The sequence below is a fragment of the Misgurnus anguillicaudatus genome, chromosome 24 (genome assembly GCF_027580225.2).
Source record: "Misgurnus anguillicaudatus chromosome 24, ASM2758022v2, whole genome shotgun sequence".
Taxonomy (NCBI): domain Eukaryota; kingdom Metazoa; phylum Chordata; class Actinopteri; order Cypriniformes; family Cobitidae; genus Misgurnus; species Misgurnus anguillicaudatus.
In genome coordinates this window covers 46,156,263-46,172,394 of record NC_073360.2, presented here as the reverse complement: position 1 = coordinate 46,172,394, position 16,132 = coordinate 46,156,263, and the positions used below count along the sequence as shown (strand labels likewise).

At 41.3% G+C, this 16,132-nt stretch overlaps 1 protein-coding gene across 1 annotated transcript in view; it reads right to left on the bottom strand.

The window, feature by feature from the left end:
* Window positions 1–16,132, bottom strand: part of LOC141361723 (protein NLRC3-like) — an 843,841-nt gene that overhangs the window by 787,766 nt on the left and 39,943 nt on the right. The window contains exon 3 of the mRNA XM_073863417.1: window positions 1,831–1,944. Coding sequence (XP_073719518.1) covers window positions 1,831–1,944 — 114 coding nt within the window. The remainder of the gene's footprint in view (window positions 1–1,830; window positions 1,945–16,132) is intronic.

Genomic DNA, 16,132 nt, shown 5'->3' with positions numbered 1-16,132 from the left:
ATCAGACTGCATCAGCGATATAAGTGACTGGATGTCACATAACTTTCTTATGCTAAACTCCAATAAGACAGAGATACTTGTTATCGAACCGAATCGCTACAAATATAATATGACAGATTACAAGTTGCCCATAAATGGCTGCACTGTGGTGCCAACCTCCACGGTTAAGAATTTAGGTGTGATGTTCGACAGCAGTTTATCCTTCGACAGCCATATCTCCAATGTCTGCCGCACAGCATTCTTCCACCTTAGAAATATCTCAAAAACACGCCATATGTTGTCTGCATCAGATGCAGAGAAGCTTATCCACGCTTTTATGACCTCTAGAATAGACTATTGTAACTCGCTACTCGGAGGATGCCATGCAAAACAGGTCAACAAGCTTCAGCTAGTTCAAAACGCTTCTGCAAGAGTTCTTACTCGAACTAAGAAGTATGACCGCATAAGCCCAATTCTGGCATCTTTACACTGGCTACCAGTTAAATATCGTATACAATTTAAAATATTACTAATCACCTACAAAGCCTTAAATGGCCTAGCACCCTCATATCTTAGAGAATTATTATCAGAATACAATCCATCACGTGCATTGCGGTCACAAAATTCTGGCCTCTTAATTATCCCTAAAATATCAAAGGTGTCTAAAGGTGGCAGATCCTTTTCCTACTTAGCCCCTAAGCTATGGAATGATTTACCAACCGACGTCCGAAAATCAGAGACAGTAGATAACTTTAAATCTAGACTTAAAACTTTTCTCTTTAACAAGGCTTTCAAATAGTTGTTTTAACAATGGTACTTATCTCCTAATAGCTAGCTTGTACAACCTAATAAATAAATTAATTAATGAATAAATTAAAACCTTTTTTTTTCGTCAACACTTCAAAGCATGGTAAATCTCATTAATACTCTTTAGTAATATGCTGAAACTTTGAATTGGTTTTCGACTGAGTCTTAACTGCCAAATATGGCCGGCTTGCAATTTTGGCCTTTTCCCATGACCTTAAAATAGTATGTCATACAGAACCGTTTGCCACTGTACGTTAGCATTAACGACGGCAGTGGGGCCTCTGGCCTTAGTCAAACGAGTTCTGTTTCCGTTTCTAAAATCATTAACTATATGTAATACACTTAACCAGCAATAGTTAGCCTGTCCGGAACCGAGCTGACTAAAACCACATTACTGTGTGACACTTGTTTTCTATGTGAACGGCCCCTACGCTAATAAGATTTTGTGTCTCTCTCCCTGTCTCGTCCTTGATCCCGAGGACGAGACAAACAGATCCAGTTCCGGTACATGTGAAAGTCGTCACACAACTGATCTACTAGCTGTTCTTCAACGTGATGTCCAGCTGATGCCTGACCAAAGACCACCGGCAGAACCCGCTTAATCTCCGCTTAATCTCCGCTTAATCTCCTTCCGTTTCAATGTGTATATATATATATATATATATATATATATATATACCTCCCAAGGGTTTTTTCCTCCTATGACTTTTTTTACTTCCCCGGCTAAAATTCCGGGGTTTTTTTCTCCTAGGGGGTTTTTCAACCCGGGGAGGCAGCCTTTTTGGGCTTAACTTCTATATGTTACATTAGTAATACGTTTGTTTATAATGTTGATTTATAGCCGTAGCAAATTTAACTGCTTGTGCTATCATTTATTATGTTGTGCTATCTGTCGATTTTCTGTGCTTTTCACTGCATCTATTATGTAAAGCTGCTTTGATACAATTACCAAATTGTGAAAAGCGCTATATAAATAAAATTGAATTGAATTGAATTGAATTAAAAAATTGATACCATGGTTATATTTTTATATAAATATTGTACCTGAGAGCAGGGCATGTAGTATCAGTCTTCAATGTTAATGGCGGCTCCATAGACCGGTCCCTCTTCATAGACACACAGCTGAACTCTGGATCTGATCTCTTCTGAAGAACTGAACTATAACACAAAGGTCAGATTACAGTTAATCCTGTAGTGCAATACTCTATTTATCAAACAACTGTTGGAACGTAGGGTGCGTTCCAACAGCCATCAAACTAGCAGTTATTAGACAGCTCATTAAAAGAACCACACCTTGACCAGGGAGATCTTAATAACTTTAGACCAATCTCAAGTCTCCCTTTTCTTTCTAAAATATTAGAAAAGGTAGTGGCAAGTCAGCTATGCACATTCTTAGTGAATAATAGAACGTATGAAAAGTTCCAATCAGGATTCAGGCCCCACCATAGCACAGAAACAGCGCTGCTTAGAGTTACAAATGACCTCCTTTTAACATCCGATTGTGATGAAATCTCAATCCTTATATTGCTAGACATTAGTGCAGCCTTTGACATAATAGATCACACAATCTGACTCTATAGACTAGAAAACTATGATGGCATCAGTGGTCAGGCGCTAGCATGGTTTATATCGTATCTAACCAATCGCTATCACTTTGTTTATGTAAATGAGGAGGAGTCATATCACTCTCTGGTTAAATACGGCATACCGCAGGGATCAGTTTTAGGTCCTATCCTGTTCTCGTTATATATGTTACCTGCTAGGAGACATTATCAGGAAACATAACATAAGTTTTCACAGCTATGCGGATGATACTCAGCTTTACATCTCCTCACATCCCAGCGAAACCCACCAGTTTGCTAAGCTAACAGACTGCATTAGTGATATTAGGGACTGGATAGCAAATAACTTCCTTATGCTAAACTAATAAGATTGAGATACTTATTATTGTACTGAATCACTCCAAACAAAATATGTCAGATTACAAGTTGCCCATAGATGGCTGCACTGTGGTGCCATCTTCCACGGTTAAGAACTTGGGTGTGATGTTTGACAGCAATCTATCTTTCGATAGTCATATCGCCAACGTCTGCCATACAGCATTCTTCCATCTTAGAAATATCTCAAAATTATGCCATATGTTGTCTGCATCAGATGCAGAAAAGCTTATCCACACTTTTATGACATTTAGAATAGACTATTGTAACTCATTACTCAGGGGATGTCACGCAAATCAGGTAAACAGGCTTCAGCTAGTTCAAAACGCCTTTTTCAGCTAGTGCTTACTTGTTCTAAGAAGTATGACCACATAAGCCCAATTTTGGCATATTTACTCTGGCTACCAGTCAAATATTGCATACAATTTAATCTGCTATTAATCACCTACAAAGCCTTAAATGGCCTAGCACCCTCACATGTTAGAGAATTAATATCAGAATGCTATCCATCACGTACACTGTAAAAAATCCAATTAATGAAATGGTGGACGGGCAAAAATGTATAAGTTAAACCAATTTTCTTGTTTGGGCTTAGTTGAGAAGACATATTATTTTAAGTCTAGATAAATCTGTGTTTAAAAAATTAAATGAATGATTATTTTCAAATCCAGTCAACATTTAGAATGGCTAGTGTTGACTGAACTAATTAAGACAAATCTGGTCAATATGTGGACTTATGACAGCTATGTTTCCTGACAACAAAATGCTCATAATATTTCTGTTATTTAAATAGGCGGTCGGTTAATAAAGATAGCGTCTATTTAAAAGTGTGCTCGGACACTTTCGGACGGAGAAGAGCTCCAGATGAGCTCCAGAGAGAATCACCGGCGCATAAGCACTCACACCCCGCCCAGCACAGCCTCGCCTTGGCAAGCCCATCAGAAATCGACTGCTGGCTCTGATATCTCAGTGGCATTTAAACATGTGATTCAATTCATTTTAATTTCTTATACCTAATAATAAAAGGGTTATGTTTTAAATCATATTTTAGGATTGCATTTAATTGATATCGTTGCTGAATGATATTTTATATCTTTCACATTTGTGTGCGTGTGTGTGTGTGTCTGTGTGTGCGCCCTGTGCGCTTGCGTGTGTGTAAGTTCACGTCAGGTAAGTGGTTGTAATTAAATGTTAATTTTAGAATATTACAACACGATAAAACCAATGAATAAAACAGGCACTTTCAGAATGCGTAAAAGACGCGTCGGCTAATTGGTGTAACTCACTGTGTGTGAGAAAGCCCTTGTCTTTTCCAGAACACATGCAGAAAGATAATGCTAATGTATGAGGCATATAGGCCTACGCTGAATTTTATTTATTTATGATGAGGTGCGTTCTAGTTAACAATGCAATGCAAGTGAACGGGTCGTGCCGGCGCCTTCATGCACAGACCGGTTATTATATTCTCTGCTATATTTGCTTTTTATTTATTAAATACATGCAATTGGTTAATAAAACATTTATTAGGGCCCGAGCACCGAGGAGCAGGCCATATTTCATCAGCTCGAATTTATTAGGGCCCGAGCACCGAGGAGCAGGCCAGAATGGCCTGCACCGTGGGTGCAAAGCCCTATTGTTTTTGCTCCGTTTATTATTAGGGCCCGAGCACCGAGGAGCAGGCCAGAATGGCCTGCACCGTGGGTGCAAAGCCCTATTGTTTTTGCTTCGTTTATTATTATTATTATTATTAGGGCCCGAGCACACCAGGGTGTGAGGACCCTATTGTTTTTGCTCCGTTTATTAGGGCCCGAGCACACCAGTGTGAGGACCCTATTGTTTTTGCTCTGTTTATTATTATTCTTATTCTTATTAGGGCCCGAGCACACCAGGGTGTGAGGACCCTATTGTTTTTGCTCCGTTTATTATTATTATTAGGGCCCGAGCACACCGGGGTGTGAGGACCCTTTTGTTTTTGCTCCGTTTATTAGGGCCCGAGCACACCAGTGTGAGGACCCTATTGTTTTTGCTCCGTTTATTATTATTCTTATTCTTATTAGGGCCCAAGCACACCGGGGTGCGAGGACCCTATTGTTTTTGCTCGGTTTATTATTATTATTAGGGCCCGAGCACAACGGGGTGCGAGGACCCTATTGTTTTTGCTCGGTTTATTTTTATTAGGGCCAGAGCACACCGGGGTGTGAGGACCCTATTGTTTTTGCTCCGTTTATTATTATTATTATTATTATGTTTCTTCTCCAAAGTGAATCGCATTTTTGAGGGCCTAAACATACTCGAAAACTCATGAAATTTTGCACACACATCAGAAGTGGCGAAAATTTACATGTGGCATAGGCGCCAGAAGTGGGCGTGTAGAAATGGCTCAGTAGCGCCACCTGCAAAATTTCAAAAGAACAGCCCCCCCACTATGAAAAATGTACAGATACGAAATTTGGTAGGATCATGTATTACCCCAAGACCTACAAAAAAGTCTCTTGGAGCCCAGCTCTAAACCCCACAGGAAGTCGGCCATTTTGATTTTTCGCTGTGATTTCTGTGCAAATTTGGTCATTTCCAACCTTCGTACTTCAACGAACTCCTCATAGAGATTTTATCAGATCATCATCATATTTGGTCAATCTCATCTAAAGGCCTTTGCGATGTTAAATTGCGGAGCTTTTGACTTTTCGTTGGAGGGTGTGTCCGTGGCGGCCTGACAAAGTTCAGTGTTTTCGCCATGAAATAGGAAGTTGTTATAACTAAGGCATACAATGTCCAATCTGCCCCACGCTTCACACGTTTGATAAGAGTCTTGGCCTGAACACATTTCAATGCCAATATTCAGCTTCAGTCATAGCGCCACCAAGAGGTAGCAGGAAATGCCATGTTTTACGCTGTGATTTACTGCTCTTAGAGATTTAATCAAATCATCATCATATTTGGTCGGACTGATGTTAAGCCCTTTGCCGTGATAAATTGCGAAGATCTTGACTTTTTGTTGAAGGGCGTGTCCGTGGCAGCCTGGCAAAGTGTGATGTGTCACCATGAAACAGGAAGCTGTTGTAATTCAGGCATACATTGTTTGATCTGGTCCAGACTTCACACGTTTGATAAGGGTCCCGGCCTGAACACGTCAATATAACAATAATCAGGTACCGTCATAGCGCCACCTGCTGCACACAGGCGGTGTGGCACATACATTTTTCTTTGAATATCCACCTATATTTACCCACTTTAATTCATATCCCCCTGGTTCACTGCTTTACTAATGCCATAGGGTGGCGGTGCACATGCATGCGAGGGCCCTTCCATCGCTGCTTGCAGCTTTAATTATTATTATTATTATTATTATTATTATTATTATTATTATTATTATTTATTCTTCTTCTTCTCCAAAGTGAATCGCATTTTTGAGGGGCGAAACATGCTCGAAAACTCATGAAATTTTGCACACATGTCAGAAGTGGCAAAAATTTACATGTGGTATAGGTGCCAGAAGTGGGCGTGTAGAAATGGCTCGATAGCGCCACCTGCAAAATTTCAAGAGAACAGCCCCCCCGCTACGAAAAACGTACAGATACGAAATTTGGTAGGATCATCTATCACCCCAAGACCTACAAAAAAGTCTCTTGGAGCGAAGCTTTAAACCCAACAGGAAGTCCGCCATTTTGAATTTTTGCCTTGATTTTTGTGCAAATTTGGTCATTTCCAGGCTTCATACTTTAACGAACTCCTCCTACAGATTTAATCCGATCATCGTCATATTTGGTCAATCTCATCTAAAGGCCTTTGCGATGTTAAATTGCGGAGATCTTGACTTTTCGTCAGAGAGTGTGTCCGTGGCGGCCTGACAAATTTCTGCATTTTCGCCATGAAACAGGAAGTGGCTCTAACTCAGGCATACAATGTCCAATCTGCCCCACGCTTCACACGTTTGATAAGGGTCTTGGCCTGAACACATTTCAATGCCAATATTCAACTTCACTCATAGCGCCACCTAGAGGTAGGAGGAAATACCATGTTTTACGCTGTGATTTACTGCTCTTAGAGATTTAATCAAATCATCATCATATTTGGTCTGACTGATGTTAAGCCCTTTGCCGTGATAAATTACGAAGATCTTGACTTTTCGTTGAAGGGCGTGTCCGTGGCGGCCTGGCAAAGTGTAATGTTTCACCATGAAACAGGAAGCTGTTGTAATTCAGACATACATAGTCCGATCTGCCCCCAACTTCACAAGTTTCATAAGGGTCCCGGCCTGAACACATCAACATGGCATAATTCAGTATCAGTCATAGCGCCACCTAGAGGCAGCAGGAAATACCACCTTTTATGCTGTGACTTACTGCTCTTAGAGATTTAACCATATCAACATCATATTTCATCAGTCTAATCTCAATACCTTGTGTGATGATAAATAGCGAAGACCTTGACTTCGTTAAAGGGCGTGTCCGTTGCGGCCTCGCAAAGTATCGCTAAATGAATCCCATTTTTGACAGCCTAAACGAGCTCAAAAAGTCATGAAACGTTACACACGTGTCAAAAGTGGCGAATATTTTCATGTGATATAGGCCTCAGAACTTGGGGTGTTAAAATGGCTCTATAGCGCCACCTACAAAAATTCAATAGAGCAGCCCCCCCGCTACGTTAATCGCACAGATACGAAATGCGGTAGGATCATGTATCACCCCAAGACCTACAAAAAAGTCTCTTGGAGCAAAGCTCTAAACCCCACAGGAAGTCAGCCATTTTGAATTTTCTCTGTAATTTGAGTGCAAATTTTGCCATTTCTGGCCTTCGTATTTTAACAAACTCCTCCTATAAATTTAATCAGATAATCATCATATTTGGTGAGTGTCATCTAAAGGGCTTTGCAATGCTATATTGCGGAGATCTTGACATTTCAATGGAGGGTGTGTATGTGGCGGCTTGCCAAATTTCTGTGTTTCTCAATGAAACAGGAAGTTGTTCTAACTCAGGTTTAAAATGTCCAATCTGACCCACGCTTCACAAGTTTGATAATTGTCCTGTCCTGAACACATCAACATGACAATATTCAGTAAAAGTTATAGCGCCACCTGCTGGAAGCAGGAAATGACATGTTTTACACTGTGATTTACTGCTCATTGAAATGTATTCAGATCAATATCATATTTGGTCAGTCTGAACTTAGGGACTTCACAATGATAAATTGTGAAGATCTTGACATTTCGTTAAAGGGGCGTGTCCGTTGTGGCCTGTCAAAGTTTGATTTTTCGCCATGAGAAAGCTGTTGTAACTCAGACATGCAATGTCCGACCTGTCACAGACATCATACGTTTGACAAGGGTCCTGGCCTCAACACATCAATGTTACAACAATGAATTACAATCATAGCGCCACCTGCTGCATAAAGGAGTAGTGGCGCTTCAAAGTTCCTTTGAATATCCACCTATATTTATCCATGGAAATTTAAATCCCCCTGGTTTATTGCTTTACTAAGGCCATAGAATGGCAGTGCACATGAGTGCGAGGGCCCTTCCATCACTGCTTGTTAGGGCCCGAGCACCGAGGAGCAGGCCAGAATGGCCTGCACCGTGGGTGCAAAGCCCTATTGTTTTTGCTTCGTTTATTATTATTATTATTATTATTTTCCGAAATGAATCGCATTTTTGAAGGCCTAACCATGCTCAAAAACTCATGAAACTTTGCACACGCGTCAGAAGTGGTGAAAATTTATATGTGGTATTGGCGTCAGAAGTGGGCATGTAGAAATGGCTCGATAGCGCCACCTGCAAAATTTCAAAAGAACAGCCCCCCCACTACGAAAAACGTACAGATACGAAATTTGGTAGGATCATCTATCACCCCAAGACCTACAAAAAAGTATCTTGGAGCTAAGCTCTAAACCCCACAGGAAGTCAGCCATTTTGAATTTTCTCTGTCATTTTTTGACATTTCCAAGCGTCATACTTTAACGAACTCCTCCTAGAGATTTAATCCGATCATCATCATATTTGGTCAGTATCATCTAAAGGCCTTTGCGATGCTAAATTGCGGAGCTTTTGACTTTTCGTTGGAGGGTGTGTCCGTGGCGGCCTGACAAATTTCAGCGTTTTCGCCATGAAACAGGAAGTTGTTCTAACTCAGGCATACGATGGCCAATCTGCCCCACGCTTCACATGTTTGATAAGGGTCTTGGCCTGAACACATTTCAATGCCAATATTTAGCTTCAGTCATAGCGCCACCTAGAGATAGCAGGAAATGCCATTTTTTACGCTGTGATTTACTGCTCGTAGAGATTTAATCCAATCATCATCATATTTGGTCAGACTGTTCTTAAGCCCTTTGCAATGATAAATTGCGAAGATCTTGACTTTTCGTTGAAGGGCGTGTCCGGGGCAGCCTGGCAAAATGTGATATTTTGCCATGAAACAGGAAGCTGTTGTAATTCAGGCATACATTATCCGATCTGCCCCCGACTTCACAAGTTTCATAAGTGTCCCGGCCTGAACACGTCAATATAACAATACTCAGGTACAGTTATAGCGCCACCTGCTGCACACAGGCGGTGTGGCACATTTTTGTCCTTTGAATATCCACCTATATTTACCCACTTTAATTCATATCCCCTGGTTCACTGCTTAACTAATGCCATAGGGTGGCGGTGCACATCCGTGCGAGGGCCCTTCCATCGCTGCTTGCAGCTTTAATTAGGGCCCGAGCACACCAGGGTGTGAGGACCCTATTGTTTTTGCTCCGTTTATTATTATTAGGGCCCGAGCACACCGGGGTGCGAGGACCCTATTGTTTTTGCTCGGTTTATTATTATTATTATTATTATTATTATTATTATTATTATTATTATTATTATTATTATTTATTCTTCTTCTTCTCCAAAGTGAATCGCATTTTTGAGGGCCGAAACATGCTCGAAAACTCATGAAATTTTGCACACATGTCAGAAGTGGCGAAAATTTACATGTGGTATAGGCGCCAGAAGTGGGCGTGTAGAAATGGCTCGATAGCACCACCTGCAAAATTTCAAGAGAACAGCCCCCCCGCTACGAAAAACTTACAGATACGAAATTTGGTAGGATCATCTGTCACCCCAAGACCTACAAAAAAGTCTCTTGGAGCGAAGCTCTAAACCCAACAGGAAGTCCGCCATTTTGAATTTTTGCCTTGATTTTTGTGAAAATTTGGTCATTTCCAGGCTTCATACTTTAACGAACTCCTCCTACAGATTTAATCCGATCATCGTCATATTTGGTCAATCTCATCTAAAGGCCTTTGCGATGTTAAATTGCGGAGATCTTGACTTTTCGTTGGAGGGTGTGTCCGTGGCGGCCTGACAAATTTCTGCATTTTCGCCATGAAACAGGAAGTGGCTCTAACTCAGGCATACAATGTCCAATCTGCCCCACGCTTCACATGTTTGATAAGGGTCTTGGCCTGAACACATTTCAATGCCAATATTCAACTTCACTCATAGCGCCACCTAGAGGTAGGAGGAAATACCATGTTTTACGCTGTGATTTACTGCTCTTAGAGATTTAATCAAATCATCATCATATTTGGTCTGACTGATGTTAAGCCCTTTGCGGTGATAAATTGCAAAGATCTTGGTTTTTCGTTGAAGGGCGTGTCCGTGGCATCCCGGCAAAGTGTGATGTTTCACCATGAAACAGGAAGCTGTTGTAATTCAGACATACATAGTCCGATCTGCCCCCAACTTCACACGTTTCATAAGGGTCCCGGCCTGAACACATCAACATGGCATAATTCAGTAACACTCATAGCGCCACCTAGAGGCAGCAGGAAATACCACCTTTTATGCTGTGACTTACTGCTCTTAGAGATTTAACCATATCAACATCATATTTCATCAGTCTAATCTCAAGACCTTGTGTGATGATAAATAGCAACAACCTTGACTTTTCGTTAAAGGGCGTGTCCGTTGCGGCCTCGCAGGGTATCGCTAAATGAATCCCATTTTTGACAGCCTAAACGAGCTCAAAAAGTCATGAAACGTTGCACACGTGTCAAAAGTGGCGAATATTTTTTTAATGTGATATAGGCCTCAGAACTTGGGGTGTTAAAATGGCTCTATAGCGCCACCTACAAAAATTCAATAGAGCAGCCTCCCCGCTACGTTAATCGCACAGATACGAAATGCGGTAGGATCATGTATCACCCCAAGACCTACAAAAAAGTCTCTTGGAGCAAAGCTCTAAACCCCACAGGAAGTCAGCCATTTTGAATTTTCTCTGTAATTTGAGTGCAAATTTTGCCATTTCTGGCCTTCGTATATTAACAAACTCCTCCTATAAATTTAATCAGATAATCATCATATTTGGTGAGTGTCATCTAAAGGGCTTTGCAATGCTAAATTGCGGAGATCTTGACATTTCAATGGAGGGTGTGTATGTGGCGGCTTGCTAAATTTCTGTGTTTCTCAATGAAACAGGAAGTTGTTCTAACTCAGGTTTAAAATGTCCAATCTGTCCCACGCTTCACAAGTTTGATAATTGTCCTGTCCTGAACACATCAACATGGCAATATTCAGTAAAAGTTATAGCGCCACCTGTTGGAAGCAGGAAATGACATGTTTTACACTGTGATTTACTGCTCATTGAAATGTATTCAGATCATCATCCTATTTGGTCAGTCTGAACTTAGGGACTTCACAATGATAAATTGTGAAGATCTTGACATTTCGTTAAAGGGGCGTGTCCGTTGTGGCCTGTCAAAGTTAGATTTTTCGCCATGAGAAAGCTGTTGTAACTCAGACATGCAATGTCCGACCTGTCACAGACATCATACGTTTGACAAGGGTCCTGGCCTCAACACATCAATGTTACAACAATCAATTACAATCATAGCGCCACCTGCTGCCATCTGCTGCATAAAGGAGTAGTGGCACTTCAAAGTTCCTTTGAATATCCACCTATATTTATCCACGGAAATTTCAATCCCCCTGGTTTATTGCTTTACTAAGGCCATAGAGTGGCGGTGCACATGAGTGCGAGGGCCCTTCCATCACTGCTTGCAGTTTTAATTAGGGCCCGAGCACCGAGGAGCAGGCCAGAATGGCCTGCACCGTGGGTGCAAAGCCCTATTGTTTTTGCTCGGTTTATTATTATTATTATTATTATTATTATTATTATTATTCCGTTTCTTCTCCAAAGTGAATCGCATTTTTGAGGGGCGAAACATGCTGTGGGCGTGGGCGTGTAGAAATGGCTCGATAGCGCCACCTGCAAAATTTCAAGAGAACAGCCCCCCACTAGGAAAAACGTATAGATACGAAATTTGGTAGGATCATCTATCACCCCAAGACCTACAAAAAAGTCTCTTGGAGCAAAGCTCTATACCCAACAGGAAGTCAGCCATTTTTAATTTCCTCTGTAATTTAAGGGCAAATTTTGCTATTTCTGAGCTTCGGACTTTAACAAACTCCTACTAGAAATTTAATCAGATCATCATCATATTTAGTCTGTGTCATCTAAAGGCCTTTGCGATGTTAAATTGCGGAGGTCTTGACTTTTTGTTGGAGGGTGTGTCTGTGGTGGCCTCGCAAAGTATCGCTAAATGAATCCCATTTTTGACAGCCTAAACGAGCTCAAAAAGTCATGAAACGTTGCACACGTGTCAAAAGTGGCGAATATTTTCATGTGATATAGGCCTCAGAACTTGGGGTGTAAAAATGGCTCTATAGCGCCACCTACAAAAATTCAAGAGAGCAGCCCCCCCGCTACGTTAAACGTACAGAGACGAAATGTGGTAGGATCATGTATCACCCCAAGACATACAAAAAAGTCTCTTGGAGCAAAGCTCTAAACCCCACAGGAAGTCAGCCATTTTTAATTTCCTCTGTAATTTGAGGGCAAATTTTGCTATTTCTGAGCTTCGGACTTTAACAAACTCCTACTAGAAATTTAATCAGATCATCATCATATTTGGTCTGTGTCTTGTAAAGGCACTTGCGATGCTAAATTGCGTAGATCTTGACATGTCATTGGAGGGTGTGGCTGTGGCGGCCTGTCAAATTTCTGTGTTTGGCAATGAAACAGGAAGTTGTTCTAACTCAGACTTAAAACGTCCACTCTGACCCACGCTTCACAAGTTTGATAATTGTCCTGTCCTGAACACATCAACATGACAATATTCAGTAAAAGTTATAGCGCCACCTGCTGGAAGCAGGAAATGACATGTTTTACACTGTGATTTACTGCTCATTGAAATGTATTCAGATCATCATCATACTTGGTCAGTCTGAACTTAAAGACTTCACAATGATAAATTGGGAAGATCTGTAATTTTTGTTAAAGGGCATGTCCGTGGTGACCTGGCAAAATTTGATGTTTCACCATGAGAAAGCTGTTGTAACTCAGGCATACAATGTCCGACCTGTCACAGACTTTATATGTTTAACAAGGTTCTTGGCCTGAACACATCAATATAACAACAATCAGTTACAATCATAGCGCCACCTGCTGCACACAGGAGGTGTGGCACATACATTTTTTTTTGAAAATGCACCTATATTTACCCACTTAAATTCATATCCCCCTGGTTCACTGCTTTACTAATGCCAAAGGGTAGCGGTGCACATGCGTGCGAGGGCCCTTCCATCGCTGCTTGCAGCTTTAATTATTATTATTATTAGGGCCCGAGCACCGAGGAGCAGGCCAGAATGGCCTGCACCGAAAGGTGCGAAGCCCTATTGTTTTTGCTCGGATTATTATTTTTATTTTTATTTTTTTTTTTATTTTTTTCAACACTTTTGGACATTTTGGGGGCCTTAACATACTCGAAAACTCTTGAAATTTGGCACAGACATCAGAGTTGTCCGTGATCGCCGAAAGCCAAAGGCTGGAACACGGGCGTGGCACGGGGGCTCTGTAGCGCCCCCTGTAATGCAAAAACAAACAGGAGTGCACAGATCGGGCAAACATGTACGCACATTTACGAAAGTTGGTACACATATAGATCTCATCGACCCGAACAACTTTCGCCCTCTAACATTTTAGCTCCGCCCAACAGGAAGTCCGCCATTTTGGATTGTTTAAAAAATGCATGCAGTGAACTTTTGAATACTCCTCCTAGGGGATTCATGCAAATGACACCAAATGTGGTGATCATGATGTCAAGACATTGGACTTGCTAAATTGCGAAGGGATTTTTGATATCTCGAACGGTGTTGCCATGGCGAAGCGGCAAAGTCATGGCGAAATCAGAGAAACAGGAAGTGTGTAATATCTAAGGCAAAAAATGTCTTATAGTGATGACACGTGGGGTGTTTGTTCGTCTGAAGATTTCGATCGCATCGATGTGCCTATTGTAAGTCTCGGGTATAGCGCCACCACCAGGCGCCAGGAAGTGTTGCAGTCACAAAGGTTGATTTTTTTGACAGTTCCATGTGATGTTCTTTTAAATACTCCTCCTAGAATGTTTATGCGATTGACACCAAAAGTGGTCAACATGATGCCAAGACATAGTAGATGATAAATTGCGAAGGGATTTTTGATATCTCAAACGTTGTTCCCATGACAACGTGTCAAACTTTACTTTCATTTTAAAGGCATATTTAAGCCCTTCAGTTGCATTCAGTGAACTTTTCAATACTCCTTCTAGGATATTCATGCGATTGACACCAAACGTGGTCAACATGATGCCGAGACATTGGAGATGATAAATAGTGAAGGGATTTTTGATATCTCAAACGCTGTTCCCATGGCAACGCGTCAAACTTTTTACTTTCATTTTAAAGGCTTATTTAAGCCTGACAGTCGCATGCAATGTTCTTTTTAATACTCCTTCTAGTGAAATACTGCAATTCACACCAGAAGTTGTCAACATGATGCTGAGACATTGTAGACGCTAAATTGCGAAGGAATTTTTGACATCTCTAACGCTGTTCCCATGGCAACGTGTCAAACTTTTCTTTTATGTCAGGCATATTTAAGGTTCTTGGTGTGCTTAGATTGACTTTAAATTTGGCACACACATCAGATTTGTCGGCTGTTAAGTGTTGACAAAAACGTCAGATAAAGGCGTGTCTATTTAGTGGCTCACTAGCGCCCCGTTTGTCTAAAATGTGGGGTTTCTTTTACCTACAGTACCTAAATGGGTCAGTAGCAGCATGATATTTACCCACTTGATGCACTTGCCCACCGTGCATCGTTTTCTCGAAGGCACTGTGTAGCGGTAAACAAACGTGCGAGGGCCCGCCATCGCTGCTTGCAGCTATATTTATTATTATTATTATTATTTTCCGAAATGAATCGCATTTTTGAAGGCCTAAACATGCTCAAAAACTCATGAAATTTTGCACACGCGTCAGAAGTGGTGAAAATTTACATGTGGTATAGCCGTCATAAGTGGGCGTGTAGAAATGGCTCGATAGCGCCACCTGCAAAATTTCAAGAGAACAGCCCCCCCGCTACGAAAAACGTACAGATACGAAATTTGGTAGGATCATCTATCACCCCAAGACCTACAAAAAAGTCTCTTGGAACTAAGCTCTAAACCCCACAGGAAGTCAGCCATTTTGAATTTTCTCTGTCATTTTTTACATTTCCAAGCGTCGTACTTTAACAAACTCCTTCTAGAGATTTAATCCGATCATCATCATATTTGGTCAATCTCATCTAAAGGCCTTTGCGATGTTAAATTGCGGAGATCTTGACTTTTCGTTGGAGGGTGTGTCCGTGGCGGCCTGACAAAGTTAGGCATTTTCGCGATGAAACAGGAAGTTGTTATAACTCAGGCATACAATGTCCAATCTGCCCATCGCTTCACATGTTTGATAAGTGTCCTGACCTGAACACATTTCAATGCCAATATTCAGCTTCAGTCATAGCGCCACCTAGAGGTAGCAGGAAATGCCATGTTTTACGCTGTGATTTACTGCTCTTAGAGATTTAATCAAATCATCATCATATTTGATCTGACTGATGTTAAGCCCTTTGCCATGATAAATTGCGAAGATCTTGACTTTTCGTTGAAGGGCGTGTCCGTGGCGGCCTGGCAAAGTGTGATGTTTTGACATGAAACAGGAAGCTGTTGTAATTCAGGCATACATTATCCGATCTGCTCCAGACTTCACAAGTTTGATAAGGGTCCCGGCCTAAACACGTCAATATAACAATAATCAGGTACCATCATAGCGCCACCTGCTGCACACAGGCGGTGTGGCACATCAGTTTCCCTTTGAATATCCACCTGTATTTACCCACTTTAATTTATACCCCCCTGGTTTACTGCTTTACTAATGTCATAGGGTAGCGGTGCACATGCGTGCGAGGGCCCTTCCATCGCTGCTTGCAGCTTTAATTATTAGGGCCCGAGCACACAAGTGTGAGGACCCTATTGTTTTTGCTCCGTTTATTATTATTATTATTATTATTATTAGGGCCCGAGCACC